This window comes from Cervus elaphus, chromosome 27 (genome assembly GCF_910594005.1).
Source record: "Cervus elaphus chromosome 27, mCerEla1.1, whole genome shotgun sequence".
Classification (NCBI taxonomy): Eukaryota; Metazoa; Chordata; class Mammalia; order Artiodactyla; family Cervidae; genus Cervus; species Cervus elaphus.
The window spans coordinates 52116599-52138305 of NC_057841.1; the positions used below are offsets into that span (position 1 = coordinate 52116599).

The following is a 21707-nucleotide window of genomic DNA, read 5'->3' on the forward strand; positions in this document are numbered from 1 at the left end:
CAGTCCCAGGTGCCTGGCAGAGGTACGGAAGGGGGCAGGGAGGGAGACTGTAGGTGAGCTCACACACAGGAAGCCCTGAGGACCCAGGGCCAGTGTCAAGTGCAAGCGCAAACATGGGCAGAAAGGTGCTGCAGTTGAGCCTATCAGCTGAAGGTGCTCAGAGGGAACATAGAGGGGAAAGAATCAGAGTTCTCCCGATAATCAAGCAGGCGGCAAACAGGCATCATCATTCTCCATGGCTATTCTCTGCAGGAGCTCTGGGTAAAACAGAGCTCTTGGCATCAGGAACCAATGACTCACTCATTCACATCAGCTATGAAGCGTCATGAGGAGCAGGGAGGGGCAGCAGCAGACCAGATGTTGGACCCAGTACAACACCACGGACGCCTGGGACCTCAAGGCTGAGACCTGCGTTTGGTGTCCAAGCAGCACAATCCCCACACTGATCTATCACAAAGAGATGCTCCCACAGTCTGAGGAAATGTCCCAGTTAGAATCCGACACACCCACACGTCTAGGCTGGCAGTCAGCCTTGCTCGAAGTCATCACCAATGAGAAATCCAATTAGGCAGCATCTGTTTAAACAACCCAAAGCCGGTCTGTACTGCCCACCCAGGTCTGGATCTCCCCGGAGGCTGAAGGGTCTCTGCACAAGGGGAGTGGGGTACAGGGCGGGGATGTGTGTTGGACTAGTCGCCTCGACACTGCTCTGTTCTGGGCAGGAAGTGAAGTTCCTCCCGGTGGTGTGGCCTGGGTCAGATCCCAGGGAGAGTGGGAATGAGAACCAGACTGGGGGGCAGGGGGGAGGCGCTCATGATGGAGCAGGTGTGGGGTGTAGAGAGAGCCATACAATGTGGTGTGACACCCTGCTATGGTCAGCGATGACACCCCAGGACCCACATGCAAAGATGACGTGTCCAGGAGGCCAGTTTCTTTGCTTTCACTGACACGCAGGCTGAGGTGAGGCTCAGGGAAGTTGAGGAGCTAAGAGGCTGGAGCTGGACGGACCTGAGCTCAGGCCCCAGCTCCGCCCTGATCAGCTGTGTGGTCACTGCACCTCCCTGCACCCAGCTCCCTCAGTGTGAAAGAGGGACCACAGTAACTCCATCCTCAGAGGGTTTCATCAAGGTTCAGGGAGACTGAGGGCCTCCCTGGGGACCAGCACCCAGTAGGTGCTTGATAAGAGTCACCCTCTTCTCCTGGGTTGGGGGGGAGTGGTCCCCTAGAGAATGGAATAATGAAAAGACAGGCCAACAGGGGTGTGGGTGGGAGATTCCTAACAGCAGCCCTTGGACATCTCCTTATTTCACCATCATCGGCACCCAGAAGTAATTGCTGAGGACACACCGTGGCTGTACATGTCCTATTCTGGAGGTGTGATTTTAGAACGGGAGACCCCAGAAGGGCCTCACAGCGTCCTGCCTCCTCCACACACCATGATGTCCACGTCAGGTGCCCACAGCTGTGCCGCTAAGCCTGGTGCCAGGAGTGGTGAGGGCCACCCATTCCCTCATAGAGCCCGGAAACCCTCCCTGCGGAGGCAGGCCAGGCTCCCTGCAGCTGCCTTGGTCAGTGTGACCCGAGACCTGGGCAGCTCTGTCCTGAACCAGGGAGGGCCTTGTCCTGATACTGGGGGGTCTGGGGATTTCCACAAGGACCCCTGTTCTCCTCGGCTTCCTCAGACACCCACTGCATCCACTGCTCAAGGGCACTGTACTACATGATGCACGTCTATTAACTCTTTCTCTCCTCACAGGAATCCTACACAGTAAGGCTGATTCAGTTCAGTTCAGTTGTTCAGTCATGTCCAACTCTTTGCAACCCCATGGACTGCAGCATGCCAGGCTTCCCTGTCCATCATCAACTCCTGGTTAATATACCTATTAATCAAGGCTGATTAATATACCTATTTCATAGTTGAGAAAACTGAGGCACAGAAGGCCATAAAGCTGTGACTTGCCCCTACAATTTTTCAGATGTACGTGAAATATTAACTACTTTAACCAAATGCACATGAAGTACACTGAATCAAATTGATTGAAAAGACTACTAACTGAATCCATACATTTGTGTCATATTTTTCCCACTAAAATATAGTTTAATATTGCCTTATAAAGGTCTAAGGAACTTGACCCTCATTAAAAAAACAAAAACAAACTGTAAGCTCAACTGGTCATCTTACTCTACATATGCTTGGAATAAAGACAAACTGATAGAGTCAAGTTCATAGGTTATATCATTTTTGGCTGAAAAAATGTCACACCACAGGCCTACACCAGGGACTCTGCAAGAAACAATCCCAGGAACTATCACTACATTTACTGCTGAAGGATATTGTGAAGGCTGTAGCTTATTACATCACAGGTTATAAACACCCTCAGAAAACTGTCTCAGCACCAGGGACAGCACCAACCCTTCTAAACGCTTTCAGCAGCTCTCAAGATACCCTACTTCCTTCTTCCTGCTTTCTTGGGAACTTGCTGCCAAGTTCACGTCTTGTCTCTCTAGCTGTGTGCACAAAACCTTCGACATGACTTTTGGGCCCTAACCTCACCCTGGTTTTAGCCTACAGTTTCCTCATTTGCTGTCCTCTTGGCATTGCAGACACTGGGGACACTTTTTTAAAAAAGCGCCCCCTAGTGATTCTACAGCACAGCCTGGAATTGAGAACCACTTTATGGGATCAGTGAATTTTTGAGTGAGAACTTACAGCTCTTAGACCAATCCCCTCCGAGGAACTCAAGGCCCAGTTAGAGATTTGGCCATAATCCCTAGCTGTCAGCTCTGGCGGCAAGTATAACTGAAACAGAAGTCAGGCTTCCATGCAGCTGGGACTCAGTCCATGACCTCAGGCCACTCTGCTGAACACTTGGGGATGTTTTCACCTATGTCGCTCCTGGCAAGCGTGTCTCTTTTCCTCCCGGCTAAGAATCTGTGTGTGTTGGGGAGAAGCCTCCTGAGTTGTCTCCAGGCATTACACAGAAAACAGAAACCCACCTGCTTACACAAGGCGAACCCCGCCTTCTGAGAGGCTGCAATACAATGAGACTCTAATGTCCTGATGCCACAGGTTGTTTATGACTCTTCTCAACACAGAGAGCCACGCATCTTCTTTGACACCAGGTCACACACTCCACTATAAAACACCGGCTGGTCCAAGGATGACACTATCTACAAGAATGAACTCAAAACAAAGCTAAGCATCTTCCTTGCACTGAGGAATTCTCACATGTCTGAAGAATCTCCTAATATGCAGACATCCCCAAATTTGGTTGGAGGTAGCAGAACATTCTCTGGAACCAAACTGCCAAGTTTCAATCTTAACCATGCTCCTTCCTAGCTGTGCGACCTCGCAGACTACTTGGCCTCCCTGTGCCTCAGATTGAAATGGGAATAATGTTAAATCTTACAGGGCTGTTGTGAGGATTAAATGACTTAACACATGAGGATAGTGCCTGGCACACAGTTGAGCAACATGGGGAGGGACATAAGAAAACAAGACCTAACTCCCCCCTCCCCGCCTTCTCTCCTCACCCTCTGCACACAGGGCACCCAGAGAGGGTAACACTGGCCACTGTTCACAGATGTTTGCCACGTAGGAAGTTTAAGGCAAAAAGCTCTTTTAAAAAATAGGTCTTTTAAATCTGCTTCTCTTTGGTGTTTCAGCATGTGGAGTATAAAATACTAGATTTACTTTTAACCTCTCGAGTTAACTTCAGAAATCAGCAATGACAAGACAGGGACCGATGGCTGGAAGAGGTGGCCAGTACACAGGCTCCGGGCACAGCACAACGGCGCTCGCAAAGCCTGCTCCTTCCTCGGACCATACTTTTTGCTCAGAAAGTTAATGGGGGCAATTTGACTATGCAAATGTCTTTCCCGGTCAGTCGTCAATAGCCATAAAGTAACAATAACAATGGCAATGACAGCAATAATACAGGTCCGCCTTGGGCTTGTGTTTTCCACAGGGCTGAGCCCAAAGAGCTATTTTCCTGTCTACTCCCGATGCACTGAGCAGATGCGTCTTCCTCCCAGACCTGACCTATCACTGCGGGCCAACCCTGTGCGAGCTTTCTGTTTCACTTCTCCCCCAGGGAGCCGAGCCAAACGAGACACCCTTGGGACTCACACAGAGACAAACACCCAGGGTGACAGCTTCTTCTCCGGAAGGCTGGTCTTTTTTGCAAGAACAGAGAGGCAGTAACATTTGACTACTTTGGGGGCTCCTGTTCAGGGCAGCTGGTTTAAGTGTAAAATAGCTCATTTATTTTCTTGCCCTACTGGGATCATGAGAAGCTTTAAAAAGTGCCTAGCGTAGATTAGGTACAATAAAACCAGTGACCACCAAGGCAATGCCAACTCTCTCTTTCTCCACCCCTTGCACCAGGCACGTTCACCCCCTTCCTTCCCTCCATCCTCACCTTTTCTTTCTCAGGAGGCACCAGAAACCCTCTAGGCATTGCAGAAGCCTGGTCCTGAGGTCACTAATACCCTGCAAGCCCAAGGTACCAGTGAGCCTGCTTTCAACTCTGGAAACCCATCCTAGCCACAACACAGGAAAGGACTGACTCTTTAGTGACATTTGGGGTTGAGAAACCAACACCACCCTCTTTATGGCTGTGGGATCAGGCAGACCTGGGCTGGAGCGCTGGTTCTAGCACTTCCTAATTCTGTGATCTTGGCCAAGTATTTGATGCTCCGGATCCACAGTTCGCTTACCCATAGAATGGCCTCATGAAGCTGCATAGGGATCAATTGAAAGTTCCCCTCGGGAAGCTGTGTGTCTCTCAAACGTGCCCATGGAGTCTCGCCCTGGCCCCAACCCCCGCATGGGAGTGGAGACACTGACCTGGTCGTCGATCTTCCGCTGCAGCTGGACTATCTTGTTCTCCATGCCCACATTGAGGCGTTTCAGGTGCTCCGCCGAGCGGGCTTCGATCTTGAGGGCCTTCAGCTCCTGCTTGGCCTTGAGCCTCCGGAAGCCGCACTGGATGACAATGGCCGCGCCCCGCAGCCGCTGGAAGCGCCTGCGAGCCATCCAGCCCCGCACGTGCTTCTGGATGACGGTGGCCTTGTGCTCCCTGAGGACCTGGCAGGGCACAAGCACACAGCTGGTGGGTCTGCGCTGCACAGTGGGAGCAAGGGGCTCGCGTACAGCTCCGTAGAGGCGAGATCCAAGGTCGGCAAGCTACAGCTGCCCTAGGACTTGAGGCTTTGGTGGCCATCTGTCTTATGAACAAGTTGCAACTAAGTTTGGTGGCAGCTGTCAAACTCTCATTTCTAATTTTTTGTTTTTTTTTACTCGTTAAGAAACCACAGTCTAAAAGAAAAACCTCAAAGTCAGAGGGGCTTAAAGATTATCCAGCTGATAGCCCCCCATTCAACAGATGTGGCTCCCCTCCCAGTGACAGTGAGCTGGAGATGAAGTGAGATGGTCGTGTGGGATTGTCGAGTGGGTTAATGGGTCACAGTTAACTTGGCTTGTAATTCAGCTTTTCTTTTTTCCTATCCAGTTAAAAAACCACTCAGAAAATTAAAGCATCATCAATGTCCTTACTGTAACGCCCTGCAAAATAAACGTTTGCAGAATGAATGAAAGTGTTAGTCGCTCAGTTGTGTATGAGTCTTTGTGACCCCCATGGACTGCAGCATGCCAGGCTCCTCTGTCCATGGGATTCTCCAGGCAAAAATACTAGAGTGGGTTGCCATTCCCTTCTCCAGGGGATCTTCCTGACCCAGGGATCGAACCCAGGTCTCCTGCACTGCAGGCAGCTTCCTTACCGTTTGAGCCATCTTGCCCTTGGACTGGACTGTACCATGACTGCCTGGTCCTCAGGCCTTCAGACTCGGGCAGAGTTACTCCCCTGGGTTTCCTGGGTCTCCAGAGTGTACACGGTACATCGAGAACTGCTCAGCCTTCATACCTACACGTGTCAGTTCCTCATAACAAACCTTATCCACACACGCCCATGCGCACACAGACGCATGCATTTCCTATGACTTCTGTCTCTCTGGTGAACCCTGAGTCACTGCTCCTCATGAGACTTTGGTCAGGGTTCAGTGGGAGCAGAGTTGTGAAATTCCTTAGAAAAAAAGCGAGAAGTGCCCAACAAGTGCTGAGGTCGGTGCCAAGCCATCTGCTGCTGCTCAGTTCCGAGTCTGCAGCCCGAGTCCCTGCGGGCGGCTACGCACCTGGTGGTAGATTCTCCGCACGAACATGCCCCGAGCGAAGGCCTGGATGATGCCGGCGGCCCTGCGTACCCTCTGGTAGGCCCGGCGGGCCCTCCGCATGCGGTACTGCTTCTGGAGCACCACGGCCGCCCGGCTCCTCCGCAGACGCTCGGCCAGTCTGGGGAGCGAGAGAGTGGTGGGCCCTTCATGAACACAAGCCCCTTCCCCAAAATTAGCCCTGCCTGGTCACCCGCCAGCTAGGCCAACTCTCGTCACCCTTACTGACAGTAGCGAGGCCTTGAGACACGGCTCAGAACAGAACTGGCTTCCTCCACCTTGTCCAAAAAGTCTTGCCATGTATTTACAACGCAGTCTAAGTCTGATCAACTGATCCTCATCCGTCCACTCCCCGACCCACAAGCCTATCCTATAACCTGGGCAGCCCTCAAGGATGTCATGTGCTCACACTCGGGTCTGTCCCTGGACCTCACCGGGCTCGGAGGGATCAGGGCCCGGGTCTTAGCATCCTTGTACCCCTACATCTAGTATAGGGCCTGGCACAGCAGCGCATGTGAAGTATCTGCTGAATGAACACCAGCTTCTCAGGCCTGTGGCGACCTCTCTCTACAATCTCATCTCCCAGCCTTTCTGCCAGGGATGCACTGCACATGGGCATCTACTTCCCTCTTTCATTTCCACATTCCCCATCTCACCCCTCAAGACAGACATGAAGTCAGTCCAACACTTTTTACCTCCTGCAAGGGCTCTGTTTGGTGTCAGACTCATAGCAAGTGCTCAACGAGAGACTAAGAATATTAAAAGCTAGAAAGGACCCTGGACATCATCTAGCGCAACTCCAGAGTGGGAGGTAACTCACTCAGCCTTGCTCTACCTGCTTAAATGAGTCTGATTCCTGGTGCAGCTCTCCCTGGACACTCTCTCTAGAATACAAACTCCCAGCAGGAAGAACGTGGGCCAACCCACTACCCAGGACAGAGTCCTGTGTGCCAGGGTGCTCAGTGATGCCCTAACTGTGGATGACACCTTAGTGTGGATGCTACGGACAACCTTCTCATCTCTGTAGCTTTTGTTCTAGAGACCACCTCTCAGCTGTTCACAGATAATTAACAGCATTCATCACCTCCGGTTCTGCTTGGATAAACAGCTTATAACCAGGACATGAGGGGGAGCTGGAGCAATCTTCTTACTTTACGGTACAGTGGGTGCCTGCTCTGGGCTTGTTTCTATATTCAAGCAGAGAGGCCTGAGCAGTCACTTGTGAAACTTCAGCTTCCAAATGCAAGGTGTTTACTGGAGATTATTGTCACTTGCTCAAGAAAACCGGGATCTGCAGAGGTCACTGATGTTGAACCAGGGCTGGTTCCAAAATCGGATGACCCATGTAAAGGCTGGGGGGTGGGTCTCACGGCGAGGGATGGGGGTGTCCTCCACGCCCATCTCCCTGGTGGCACTCATACTGATTCAGTGCTTCAGCAACCCAACGACATCACTAGGAGGGGGTGTTTTCAGCAAAGTAGCCTCTTTCGTGTGGTGCTGGGGTGGGGCAGGACAGCCCACTGGCATCAGGCTTTGCCGCAAGGGAGCTGCTTGTGGTCAGACAAGTCTCTCCCTCTCCCTCCGCACGCTGGCTGAGTGCAACAGCTCATAGTAGGGAACTCTCCAGGCCTTTTCATTCAGCCCTACTAACCAAACTCCTAAAGGATTCTGAAATTGGTGGCGTAAGTCATGAACCTGAGTGTACGTTAACTGTGAGAGAAAGGCTGAATTCCTCTCTCTTTTGGAAACAGGATTGTTTTACTTAAGCATTTAAGCAAAGGGCAAACAGAGGTTTGGCCAGAAAACCAGCCAGTCCTAGGCTAGCACTGTTGGATGGGGATAGACTGGGGGAGCCAGGAGACCTGGGAACTAGACCTACTGGCTCAGGTTACAAGGGGAGGAGAGAGGGGCCTGGCTGCTGAAGGAAAGCTGGATATAGACAGGGCCCAGGAGGAACCGCGTTCTACCCACAGGGGCTGATTGAGGCCGGCCAACCCAGAGCCAGGCCCCGCCCTGCCCCCCCACCCCACCCCACCAATCCAAAGCCTCAGGTGTGCCCCAGCTCACCTGCGGGCCAGGTATCCTCGGCAGTACCTCTGCAGAGTTAAGCTTGCTCCCTTCAACCTGCGGTACTTCACCTTCTGCAGCCAGCCCCGCACGGTTTTCTGGATCATGATGGTGGCTGCCCGGAACTTGTCAGCCCGAAGCTTCTCCAGGTAGGCCACCTGGCCCGCCCGGAAGAAGATCTTGGTGCGGCCAAACTGGAACTTGTCAGGATCCTTGACGAGGCAGGGAGGGGAGCTGGTTCATCATCCGTGAGCAGCAAGGGAATGCGCCCCAGCACTCCAGTTCCTCCCTTGCACTACTCCCCTGCCGGGTCTCACGTGCCCCTGCTCCTTAAACAACCGCCGAAGAGTCGGTGTGTAACCGACGCCGACCTGTCCCTACTGCTGCTCGGACACCGTGAGCCGCGGCGAGAAGCAGGCCTGCCCACCAGCACCCGATGTCACCGCGAGGGCATCTGGGCCAGCTTGGCACATTTCAGGCAGTGCTGGGGTTATGAAGACAACAAACCCAGGGCTGGAGGACGGGGTGCAGATGCTGAAATAGGCTAAAGGAGGAAAGCATCTCAGCAGAGGGGCTGTTCAGGCGAAGACCTGAACGGAGGGAAAGCAGGCAGGCAGGGGAAATCACACATACATAGCAAATCACCCCCAAGTACATTCTATTTGGTGTAGACTATGCTGTGAGGTTTCTTCAGACAGATGCTGACTGTCTTTAACGACATGTACTTAGGTTAAAATTGGGGGCCCTTCCTGTGCTGGTCCAGGTAGATGAGGGGAGATGACCCGGCAGAGTGTGTGTGTGTGTGTGTGTGGACAGGCCTGGGCTACAGCACTCCGTAGATGGCCCACGATAACTGAGCGCTCTTTGTTAAATACACATCATCTAATTTTGCTCACTGAGCATGAAGACCATTATAAGAAGGAGATAGCCAAGGTGTAAGGAAAACACACACACGAGGATATATTTCCTGTTGACCAGTGGCTCTGAAACCACGCTGAGTTGACACTCATTATGGCCAAGCCTCGTACAGCTAACAGGAACCGGGTTCCCCGCACAGGAAAGCCAGGCGGCCTGCGCCGGGGCTGAGCTGGGGACACAGCGGCCAGCTGGGCCGCTGCTGACGCTCCCTTCTGTGGCTGCTGCTGGCGAGGCAGGGAAGAGCGAGCTGCAGGCCTGGTTCTCATTCCTGCCTCTGCTCCAGGCCTCAGCTCACACCGGGAGGAACCAAGGCTGGACTGGGCCGGGGGGCTTTGAGACACCCGAGGCCTGGCCTTCATCACCACCCGGCTGGGGAGACTCCTCAGTGAGGAGGGGTTGGCAACTCCCTCACAGTTGGGGGACAAGCCTGGCTACCAGGTCTTCAGCAGAGCCAGGGCCTGGATCAGGGGTGACTGTTGTATCCCTGGGGCCATAGTACACTGGCTCCAGTTCCTATTCTGAAAGAAACCACCAGGGAAACGGCAGGCTGGTCTGCAGAGCCACCGTTTGTATGGATGAGGATTTCTCTGAAGGCCCCAGTGGTGTGCCTGTCACCACTGGCCTGAAGGTGGCACTCCCCCTCGCCCAGGCATCTGCTTGCTCTGACCCCTAGAACTGACCAGACTCTTCACATACTGATCAGAGGTCATCTCTTGAGAACCCCTCTCCAGTAACCAGAGACTGACAGGGTAGAAAGAAATCTTAGAAACCCATCTCAAGCCACTTTCTTATTGCACAGATGCCGAGAATGTTGAGGTGACTTGACAAAGGTCTCACTGAAAACATCAAGGAATAGAACCCACGACCCAGGACTCCTCGGCCAGAGGTCTCTTTGTTACATCATGCCCGTTTGTAGGACCATCTCCTTTTTCACACTCCTCACGCTCCCTGGGTTCCCAGCAGAAGCTTGCTAATCCACTCCTTCACTGTCGGGATACAGGTTCAGGTTCTCCTGATGGCCAGTGATGTCTGTAACTACACTAGACGACCGTCAGTCCTAGAGGGCAGGGCCCTCCTAGTCGTCTCCTTTGTAACTCTCACTCTGACCACTCTAGGGTAGTACATAGGAAGAATCCAAGAATTCAATACCCATTTGTGGAGTTAAAGAAAAAACACATTCAAGCTAAAGATGGAGGGATTCCTATACTCCTCGCAGCAGGAGACCACCACTCCCCAGCAACCTCACGATACAGCCCCCGCGCCCCTCCCAGATGAATAGCCTGCCACCAGGCCTGCACACCCCTTCATCACAGCTTCTCTCCTAATCACTCTGCTCTAGTGTTACTTAGCACTTTCCTGGAAAGTGCAGGGAGCTGGAATGCGCCCTTCTAATATAACGGGTGGCTTTGCCAAGTCTCAGCCGCTTGAAGTCTCAGGTCACTTAGCAGGAGTACGAGCAGCACTGGTGACCAGAAGGTGTGCCCCCTCATCCCCCAAGAGGGAAAAGACAAAAAAGGTTTCCAAGGAAGTCCTGAAGCACGGAGCCCTACTACATGTCTGAAAAGTGAAAGAGTGTTAGACACTCAGCCCTGTCTGACTCTGTGACCCCATGGACTGTAGTCCGTCAGGCTCCTTCCTCTGCCCCTGGGAGTCTCCAGGCAAGAAAACTGGAGTGGGCAGCCATTCCCTTCTCCAGGTTATCTTCCCAACCCAGGGATCAAACCCAGGTCTGCTGCATTGCAGGCGGACTCTTTACCGTCTGAGCCACCAGGGAAACCCAATCCTGTCTAGGAACGGTAATTATATACCGTGACATTGGTTAATCAATCAGACTGATTCAGTGGTGATGTGATTTAGGTTGTGGGGATTCCTGAGTCACTTTGGGCAGTTTATGTCAGCTGTTTATGCCTCAGTTTCCTCATCTGTGCAATGGGGGTCATGTTTGCATCTTTCTCAGTGTGAAGATGAGATGGAATGCATGAAACAGAGAAATGTCTGACTTGTACTCAGGCTCAGTGACTGTGAGCCACTGGTGACAGGTTTCATCGGGACAAGCTCAGCTGTCACCCAGGCAGCCACCTGCACAAACTCAAGCTCCTGTGAGGTCTGGTGACTGTGCTGGGAACACAGTGACAGTGAGACCCGTGCCATTCAGTTGTCCACAGTCTGGTGAAATGACAAACAAGCCCTTATCTACAATACGAGCGGAGAAACGCAATAATGGAAGACAGAAGTGGAGGTGTTGGCCAGTGGCTGACTCCATCTGGGGGTGCCAGGAACGGGCTTCACAGACCAGAAAGGATTTTAGAGCTCAGCTCAGAAGGAAAGAACCTGGCCAGACACGGAAAAGGTGCGGAAAGCACTTCAGGCAGAGGAAACAGCACTTATTCACACGGCATAGGGGATTCACTGGCTCGTTCACTCATTCCACAAATGCCTGGTGAGTGACATCTGTGTGTCAGGCTCAGGGCTCATAACGGGGGGAGTGTCAATGCAAAGGCCGTCCTCTGCAAGAGATGAAAAGACATCTGGAGCACAGGACAGCACACTAGGGGCTCAGAGACTGCTGGACCGAGGAAGGCAGGAGGGCGGGGTCAGCATGTAAGCTGGGTGATGTCGAACCAGAGGCCCAAGCGCATCAAGGAGCAGGTCTGGACAGCGGCCCTTGGTCCTGCCAGCTGGAGGGGAGTGGGGTGGGGGACGCGGAGTCAGCCGGTCTGACCTGGGGCCCCTCCAGATCGCCTTCTGCATGGGGAGCAATGGTTCCACTGGAAGCGTGAAGAAACCAGGGAAGGGAGAGGAAGAATGGAACTATGGCCCCGAGGAAAGCAGGAGCTAGACCCAGGGCTGAGCAGGCTACTGTGAACCTTGATCACAAGAACAGGCCAGCTTCCAGTGCCAACAGAGGGGGAAGACTCCTGACGCTCCCTGTCACCCAGGGTTCAGCTGACCCGGAACACCTTTTTCTCACCCATGTAGAAAGAGACGTTGAAATGTAGACACTGGCAGATGCTCCACAGCACAAACCTCAATTAACCAGAGTCCAGTGGACTAACGGCAACCTTCAGTTAAGAAGACTGCCACCCTCTTATTCTCTACGGAATATTTAGCCCAGCATTCTGTACTGTCTATAGCTACAGTCTTGAGCTGTTAAGGCAACGTTGTGCTCAGAGGGTGATGGTATCACTTTTACAAAATAACTTATGACTTTAAACTTGGTCATCTGGCAATGAACTATACTCCAAATGAATACATTTTCCTAACAAAATGATACTTAAAATTTTTTAAAACTTGATGCAATTCTCTTCTCTTCTGAAAGGAAGATTCTCGATGTAATCTAACCCTTTATTGAGACCATTAAGTACCATACTCTGCTGTAATCCCTGAATGCTCTAGAACCAAAAAACACGCAAGGATCTGCCCCTCATCGAAGACCCCCAAGAGCTCGGCTGTCATTCTCCAGCCCCAAGCATCAGCTGCCGAGTTCAGGTTGTTTCAGAAAAAATGAAATCCACTGTCTTATTTAAAACAAGCATCTGGGCTTGGGCCTGAAGCCGGCTCTGTGATGGGGAAGACACAGGAGGCGCGGGTTATTTCCCCCTCAGCTGGCTTCCAGGCCATCCGGGCTTGGGCTCTAGATTCGAGCCCTGGCAGGTTCACCGGTGCCAGCAGACAGGCTGAGCGGTGGAGCCCCAGGCTTTGGGGAAGACTAGGATCCGGGCCAGCAGCTTGCTGCCTTATCATGACCCCTAGGGCGCTGTATAAACCATTTCATTTTCTACGGGACCTGTGATGTGGGAAAGGCTGGGAATGTCTCCAGGCAGGTGAAAAGGGGCTTTTCCTTTATAGTTATTGATTCAGGAAAATGGATGAACATCTCAGATGGCAGTCTTGGTAAGAGGGGTGAGGACCACTAAGGCAGTTAACATCCCTGCCCAAATCCCAGGGCACTGCGGCTGAGCCTTCCCTGGGGCTGGGGTCAGGGCTGTGCCCAGCTCACCTTGATGAGGCTCTCCAGCACAGACCTGCACATGGCCTTTTTGTCTGTGTTGGCGAGGTCTCTCTTCTTGACCAGCACCCGATACCGGTTGAAGAAGTCATGGTAGGACCACCTGGAGAAAAAACTGATGCATCAGGGGACTTGTCCTGCCTCTTGACCACACAAGGGCCCTGGATGATCTCAGACGGGGCCCCCGAAGGTCAACACGTCCAGCACAAAGCCCTTCTCAGAGCAGCAAAACACATTCCAGGGCATTTTGTTCTTCCTCGATGCTGAGAACTTCAGCATGTAGCTGAGTTAAAGAATCATGCCTAGAGGACTGATAGGAAAAAGGATTTTGGAGGCTCTGCTGCTGGGAGGGCTGACCAGCTCACCACCCAGACCAACGCCAAGCTGAAATCTGAAAAGCTGTCCAGGAGGATGTTACTGTTGACACCCATACTTCTTAGGACAAACTGAGATTCTTTTGTCTGTCAGCACCCTGCTTGAGCCCTCAGTGTTGGAGACCATTTTTGGAGGCTGTGTCTCTGGTTGACAGCACATAAGGGGGTCCCCTGGGGAGGCGGGCCCCAGGGGGTGCGGTACCTGGACGGGTAGCCAGCCGCGCTGATCCGGATGGTCTCCAACACGCCACAGGCTCGGAGCTGCTGCACCGCTCTCTTTGGGTTAAAACTGCAAAACACAAGACAAGCAATGAGTGGCCACAACGGCAAAGGAACAGAACAGGGGAGAGGCAGAGACCACCCCTTCCGGCTCCGAGGTATAGGCATTGTGCACCTGGGAGCTCAAGGCCAGGGGCCAAGCGCAGGCCAGAAGACAGTGACTGGCAGCACCTGAGCCATCTCAGTTCAGGGCACATTCTCACCCTCACCTGGACTGCTCCTCTTATTTGCCTCCCTGCACTCTGTCCACCCTCCCAAGCTCATTCCTGCCTCCTCTGCAGAGCCTAGACGGTGTATTAAAAAGCAGAGACATCACTTTGTTAACAAAGGTCCGTATAGTCAAAGCTATGGTTTTTCCAGTAGTCATGTATGGATGTGAGAGTTGGACCATAAAGAAAGCTGAGTGTGAAAGAATTGATGCTTTCAAACTGTGGTGTTGGAGAAGACTCCTGATAGTTCCTTGGACTGCAAGGAGATCAAACCAGTCAATCCTAAAGGATATCATCTCTGAATATTCATTGGAAGGACTGATGCTGAAGCTCCAACACTTGGCCACCTGATGTGAAGAGCCAACTCACTGGAAAAGACACTGATGATGGGAAAGACTGAAGGCAGGAGAAGGGGGCGACAGAGGATGAGATGGTTGGATGGCATCATCAACTCGATGGATGTAAGTTTGAGCAACTCTGGGAAATAGTGAAAGACAGGGAAGTCTGGCGTGCTGCAATCCATGGGGTTGCAAAGAGATGGACATGACTGAGCGACTGAACAACAACTGCGGAGCCTGCCCTTATTATTTCTACAGACTGGGGCATCTGTCCTAATTCAGTGGCCAAATCATATATGCTTGGCACCACAAGCATGATTGGTCTCCCAAGTTAAAAGGGGAAGTTTCAGGCCATGCAGACCTGGGTCTGAATCATGACGTGGTCATTTAAAGCTGCACGTGTGATTTGGGGCAAGTAACAAACTTCCTTACACGGCAGTATCCTCCTCTCTAAAGCGGGGAGAACAGAAGTATCCCTTTTAGAAAGTTAGTAGGAAGATTAAGTGTAACAGCCCACGAAAGCGGTGAGAACAGTGCCTGGCACAACATATAAGGGCACACGTGCTGTGAGCTTCTGTCATGAGAGCTGCCCAGTTAAGAATCATATAGATGAAGAACTTTATCTTCTTGTCTCTACAGAGATATAAGCCATGACTTCAACAGCTCACCCACCCTAAGGTGCTAAGTTTAGTACTGAAAATCCCATTTTTATTCTAACACCTATACTGAGTAGGACACTAGAGCAAAAAGTCAGACATGGTCTGGATTTTCTCAAGTATCCGCACTTGAAGAGGGGAGAAGTGCATAGAGGTAGTATACTACAAATGAAAGTGTTATTCACTCAGTCGTGTCTGACTCTTTGTGACTCCACAGACTGTAGCCCACCAGGCACCTCTGTCTATGGAATTCTCCAGGCAAGAATACTGGAGTGGGTAACCATTCCCTTCTCCAGGGGATCTTTCCTACCCAGCGATTGATTAAACCACAAGGCATCATGTGATAAATGCGGGAAAAATGCTGAAAGAAACTGGAGGGAAAGATGCTGAAGTTGGCTGGGGTAACCAGGGAGTCTTCATGGAGAAAGAATTAAGCTGACCCTGAATCAATCACCATGATTCAGGATGAGGAATAAATGTTCTTTTTCTTTCTGGCTGTTCTGAAGCTCAGCTATAGCTGGACGCAGAGTGAGCCCCCTCCAATGACGTGGGGACCTGGCTCCATCTCCGCAGTCACCTGCCACCTGAAAGGCTGCTGACTCCCACCTACTGCCTGGGGCTCTGCAGTGCTGGGCAGGTGCATGTGAGACCCCGAGGCACTCAGGACCACCTGCCGCTGAGACCAGCCCACTGGCCTTCAGGAAATGTGGCCAGTTGTTCCGACGATGATTCCCACTCCAGATGATCGCACCTGCCAGGGGCCACCTCCTCCCTGGACACTTCCTGCTCACTTGCCTCTATATCGCTGCAGTTTCCACATTCCCACTGACAGTCACTCTTATGCTGTCACCAGCTATTTGGGGCTGACAACTCCTTAAGAAGATGACTATGTCTTTATCCATTGTGATTCCACTGTTCTAGCCCAGTGCCCAGGATAGATGGCTTCTGAACAAAGGAAAAAGTGGAAGAAAAGACTTTTTATCAAATTGAAGCATTTAGTGCAGGACAGCAGTCTCCACTGGAGGCAATTTTGCTGCCAAGGAACATTAATGTTATAAGACGCTGTTAGTTGTCCCAGCGGTGGGGGACATCTAGGGGGCACTAGATGGGCCACTGTTGGGCATCTAGGGGGCAGAGGCCAGGGATGCTGCCCCGTCTCCTCCAATGCATGGGACAGCCCTGCAGCAAACATTACTTGGCCCAAATGCCCACAGTGCTGAGGTTGAGAAAACCCAGCTTGAGGGGAGGGGGAGGAGGACCACAGCACTTTGTTTCCAGAATCATCAATACATCACAGATTTTCATGACATAAATTTTTATACTGGTCATAAATAATCCTCATTATCTCGCTGAAGTCTTTCATCAGGATAACTATTTTTTTTTTTTTTAGCCACAATTAACAGAGGAGGAAATGAAACGAAGAGGGTGAGGGCCTTGCTTGGGATGAGCCAAACAAACGGTAGCCGAGAACGCAGGTTTTCTGACTTGGTTCTGTAACCTCCCCCACTCTACTGGGAGGAAGACTTTGGTCCTGAAGGTAAAGGAGGCTCCCAGCAAAGTGGGCTGTTAGGACTCTCACGTCCCTTTGAGAGTCCCCAGGGGCTTCTCTCACGTGGGAGGAGAGACTCAGCCTGAGAACTCGGCATGTGGTGGGCACCCGGTTCTGATAAACACATCGCCCAAGGTCAGGCCAGCTGTGGGCAAAGCTGGTGGCAGCCCCACACACTCCACTCCTGGCCCAGCACCCGCTCCTGCCCTTCACACGTAATCTGTGTCTTCCACACCGGCTGCTTTCCTAACAGCCTCTCTTTTTCTGGAGGTGACTGGTAAACAGATGCCACACAGGGGGATTTCCTGAGCATGTCTCGGGAACTTGGAGGAAGGGAGAAGAGTGGACGGTCAGCCAGATCCCAAGGAGGCTGATTCGACACTGTCTTCCCAACCTTTTCCAGGACGAGGCCCCTGAGAGTGGAAGTCAAGCTTTATTAACCAATATGAAATGCAGAAGGCAGTTCAGATATTCATCCTGAGAGTCGGAGTTGCCAAAATAAATTATTTCACAGAAAGAAATTATGCCAGGACCAAAAAGGAAATCAGAAAGATGGGAAGGAATTGCTGGAAAAATGTACCTCCTTTGGCTAGGGGGAAAATAGCACGTGTGGAGGCTCAGGGGAACAGGCGGAAAGGCTGCTGAGGTGAGTAAGAGACCATCCTACAGGCGCAGGGCAGTGTTCCAGGCAAGAAATGGAGAGACGCTGAAACAGGGCCCCAGTGGAAGGAAGGGACACGGGGGACTGGGGGAGAAATTGTCAAGCAGACTCCACAGGACTTTGACCACAACTGGATCCTAGGGAGTAAGGGCCCTGCTGTCTGATATGGTAGCCACTAGCCACCTGTAAGTAATTAAAATGAAATTAAGACTTCGCTGTCTCAGTCACCCTAGCCACACTGCAAGAACTCAGTAGGCGTTATAGAACATAGTAGTGACCAAGTAGGTCACTGCAGATTTACCAAACAATTCCATCACGGCAGAAGGTTCTACTAGACGGTGCTGGTCCAGAGGGACCCTTAGGTTTCTGGTCTGGAAGAGCCAAGTTTGGTGAGTGGATGAGATGTCAGGAAATGTTTATGCCATTTATTTCGACAGAGACCAAATAAACAGGAATCATACTGGGGGGCAGGGAGGATGAGTCTGGTTTCCAACACTTTGAGTGTGAGGAGGCCAATGAAGTCACAGCAGACTGGCAGAAATGCCAGGTGGAATCTGTCACAACCCAGAGACAACAAAGATGCCGAAGAGTTATTGTTAACCAGACTTGGGTGAGGTCAATCAGTTGATTGGCATCACTGACTCAATGGACCCGAGTTTGAGCAAAGTCAGGAAGATGGTGAAGGACAGGGAAGCCTGGCGTGCTGCAGCCCATGGGGTCACAAAGAGCCGGACATGACTCAGAGACTGAACAACGACAACAGCAAGCCATGTGAGTGGGGACAGAAATGGAAGGAAAATTTCAAGGTAGGAGTAGTGGCAGAATGTGGGTCAGAGAGAAGGGAAAGTGACCAAGTGTGGATGACTCTGGAGGCCTGGAGGAGAGGGGGCGTGAGACACGGGACCATCTGCACGTCTCATCACTCAATGCACCACGTGAGGTTCCGTTTCCTCAATAATAAATCCTTCCCTGATCGCTCCGTCTGACCTGAGCAGCTGCTGTGAGACGCACTCACATCCCCATTTAACGGCACACTTCTAACCGGCTCTCTGATCCGTGGGCCCCCTGACCATCACTGTAAGCAACGTGAGATCGGGGAGCTGGCCCTTCATAGGCCCCAGTTCCCCGGATGGCAGAGAGATGGGGCCCGTACTCCGCATGTAAACCACCGGGGGGAGTGGTGCAGGACCCGCCACTCATCCTGCTGAGGACCACAGACCCGCCGGGCTGCACCCGCCCCGTGCACCTGACCTTCGAGGCGACACTCACTGGAAGGGCAGCTTCTCGTCGTTGGGCTTGATGCAGCGGACGTAGTGCGGCGTCGTGGCGTTCAGCGTCTCCATGAGCAGGTGCAGGGAGGACCGGAACTGGGGAGACAGAGGTCAGCACCCCGTGACCTACTCCTCCTTAGCCTTTCGTGGTGAATCACGAACGTCCAGGAGCACCCCAAGACTGGGGGTGGGAGCTGTCAATGCTCTTATTGCTTCATTAGTGTTTAACGCAGGGCAGGGAGACCCTCGGGGACCTGGGGGTGGACTCCAGCTCTGATGCTGCTGGGCTGTGTGGCCAACCCCCAGACCCTCCTGCATCCCAGCACCAGGCTCCGCAAAGCACCTGGGGAGAGACCTCCTGGGTGCATTTCACTCAGCACCCTGATCAGATGAGATGAGGTGAGCAAGGGCCAAGAGCGTGAGAGGGACCGTCACGTGGCTGGAGGCCCTTCAGCCCTGATACGGGGTGCCTGGGTGGCATGCTGGCAGTTACTGCCTAATAGGACACACCCAGAGCAGGCACCTACCAAAGCATGAGGGTCAGTGGTTGCCAGGGTTCAGCAGGCACGCTGCTCTCTTGGGAGACACGCTGGATGTCAAGGCCCACAGCCAGCCCACTGCAGGAGCTGTTTCTCAATTTCGGGTCCCCAGGCTATTGATTCCGCCCTCCCAGACTGCACCCCTAGACCTCCAGGCTCACCCTCAGGTGTCTGTGGTCCTGCAATATGGTCCCCCCACGCAACGTGTGGCTGGAGTCCTCCCCTCTCTCCCCTACCAGGTCCCTCTAGTGAAGGTTTTGCACCTTCCTTCTTCACAGGGCCCAGAAAAACCAGGCTGGGGGCTGCGGATGCAGACACCGAGGCCACTCGGGCCCCCCTCTGACTCTGCCCCTCCGTCCTTCATCTCCAGAGAGGCAGTCTTGCCTCACGTGCCAGGGTCCACAGCTCCAGGGCCTGGGGGCTAACCTGGTAACCCACGGTTTTCTTGTGCTCCTTGTTGGAGGCTTTCACGGCAGGTCTGGAGGAGCGAATGCTGATCCTGGAAGAAGTGGTGGTGGCAGGAGCAGAGTCTTTGCCATCATGGAACAAGTCAGCCACCAGCGGGAACTAGAAACAGAGGAGGAAGACGGAGAACAAGAGCTCTTGGACTTCATGCTGTTTTCACTCTTCACAAGGAGCCTTCCAATACCCGCCAGAGGGAACTGCAAACACATGTCTGCGCAAACACTTGCACACCAGTGTCTGTGGCAGCATCATTCCTAGTAGCTACAAAGCAGGAACAATCCAAATGCCCATCAACTGCTGAATGGATAAACAGAATGTGATGTAGACACACAATGGAATATTACTCAACAGTGTAAAGGAATGAATTCCTCATTCATGCTAAAACCTGCCTGAACGTTGGAAACACACCCAGTGAAAAAGTCAGACACAGCAGACCACATAGTGTGTGATTCCATTTACTGGAAATGTCCAGGGAACAGAAAGTAGTTCAGTGTTTCCCGGGGGCTGGGGGAATGGGGAAAGTGGAATAACTGCTAATGGGGACAGAGCTTCTCCCTGGAGTAATGAAAATATTCTTGAATTTAGCATGGTAATGGTTGTACAACTGGGTGAATGTATTAAAACTACTGAATTACACACTTTAAAAGGGTGAATTTGGGGTATAAGAATTATAGTTTAAAGAAAGGAAGGGAAAAAAAGTAATTTCCCCAGGCAATCTCACAGAACCTTCACCTACAAAGATGGGCAAAAGTTCTTTCCCTTCTCGTGTGGTAGAAGGCAGCTATGGTCTAACAAAGCTGTTTAAAAATTTCCACACTTATTATTACTACATTAAGTAACTTGTAAAGTTACTTAAGCCTTAATTTCTTCATCAGTAAAATGGGGATAAGGATGGACCCGCTGTATGGAGTTTATGAGACTAAGTAAGATGACCTCTCTGTTAATGCTGTGTCACCGGGGTGAAGGTCAGGCCAGGTCCAGGGCAGGTGGGACAGAGTCCCAGCTCTCAAGGCACTGGCTGTGCCAGCATCCCTTGGGGAAGTGGATGCTGGGGACAGAATCAAGGGTTGGAAGGCCACTCCCATGTGCCTGCAGGTGGGGAGGGGACAAAAGGAGCATCCGGGCCCCACCCTCTAACCCTGAGCCACTCGCATCTCAACGAGGCTCAAACACTTGTGCTCAGCCTCCAGGCTCTGCTTCCTCGTATCCATGCACCTTTCTTCCCATAACTCCCAATAAAATGGTGTCTCCCATCTCCTCCTGCCAATTCTGAATGTCCGAGTCTGCCTTCTGGGGGCTCTGAAATCCGATCTCACTGCCCCCCACCCCAGATAATACGTTACCACTTTGCTGAAACCTAAGCCAGCATGCGTGTTATTCCATCATGCAGCACTTTCCTCCAGCCGTCTGCCTGCTTTCCCCACTCCGTTCTTTCCCAGCATCTTTCACTGCTCCGTCTTCCTGCACGTCTCTCCTCTGAGTTGCAGACTCCCCCAAACTGCATCATCGCCATTTAACTCTTCTAACACCTATTCCCTGGACTGTGTCCTTTGGGCCCGTGACTTAACTATCCCCTTCAAGCCTGTCTCTCCACCTCGATCTTCCACTACTGTGATCCACAGTTCCAACCCTCTACTCAATATCCTCCTCCTCACTCTTGGTGTTCCACTGGAAGCTCCAAGCTCAACAAAGCCCAAGCCACGACTACCTGCTGTCTCCCCAAATTTAGGTTAGAGATTCTGCCATCACCCTACCTCTCATCCCAACCAATCACCTAGTCTGTCCATGGCTAAGTCTCAGCTGTCCTTTCTCCATCAACCAGAACACCCCTGTCCTAGTTCAGGCCCACCTGAGCGCTCTCCCGGGTCACTCCAGTCATCTACAAACCCTGAGTGCCCACCTCCGGGCATATCCTTCTGCAAACACATTCTACCCCACAGCCAGTTTTAGAGTTTTCTTCACATCCAAAACATACCCAGTAACCCCTTGCTTACAGACTTGCTGGTCCCCACTGTCTACGGCAAAGAGCCACCATCATGTGTATGAAATGAGAGCAGGGGAGCAGCAGGAAGAGAGGGGCTGGTGGAGGTGGGAGAGGTCAGCCCAGGCACGGGGCCTCCGTAAACCCGTGCCAGAGAGCCAAG

At 52.2% G+C, this 21707-nt stretch overlaps 1 protein-coding gene across 2 annotated transcripts in view; it reads right to left on the reverse strand.

Moving 5' to 3' along the window:
- Window positions 1-21707, reverse strand: part of MYO5B (myosin VB) — a 337892-nt gene that overhangs the window by 56565 nt on the left and 259620 nt on the right. For both annotated transcript variants that reach the window (XM_043888876.1, XM_043888875.1), the window contains exons 15-21: window positions 19525-19665; window positions 18558-18655; window positions 13799-13885; window positions 13214-13325; window positions 8296-8507; window positions 6193-6349; window positions 4850-5089 (exon numbers count right to left, since the gene is read on the reverse strand). In XM_043888876.1, the coding sequence (XP_043744811.1) occupies window positions 4850-5089; window positions 6193-6349; window positions 8296-8507; window positions 13214-13325; window positions 13799-13885; window positions 18558-18655; window positions 19525-19665 (1047 nt within the window). The remainder of the gene's footprint in view (window positions 1-4849; window positions 5090-6192; window positions 6350-8295; window positions 8508-13213; window positions 13326-13798; window positions 13886-18557; window positions 18656-19524; window positions 19666-21707) is intronic.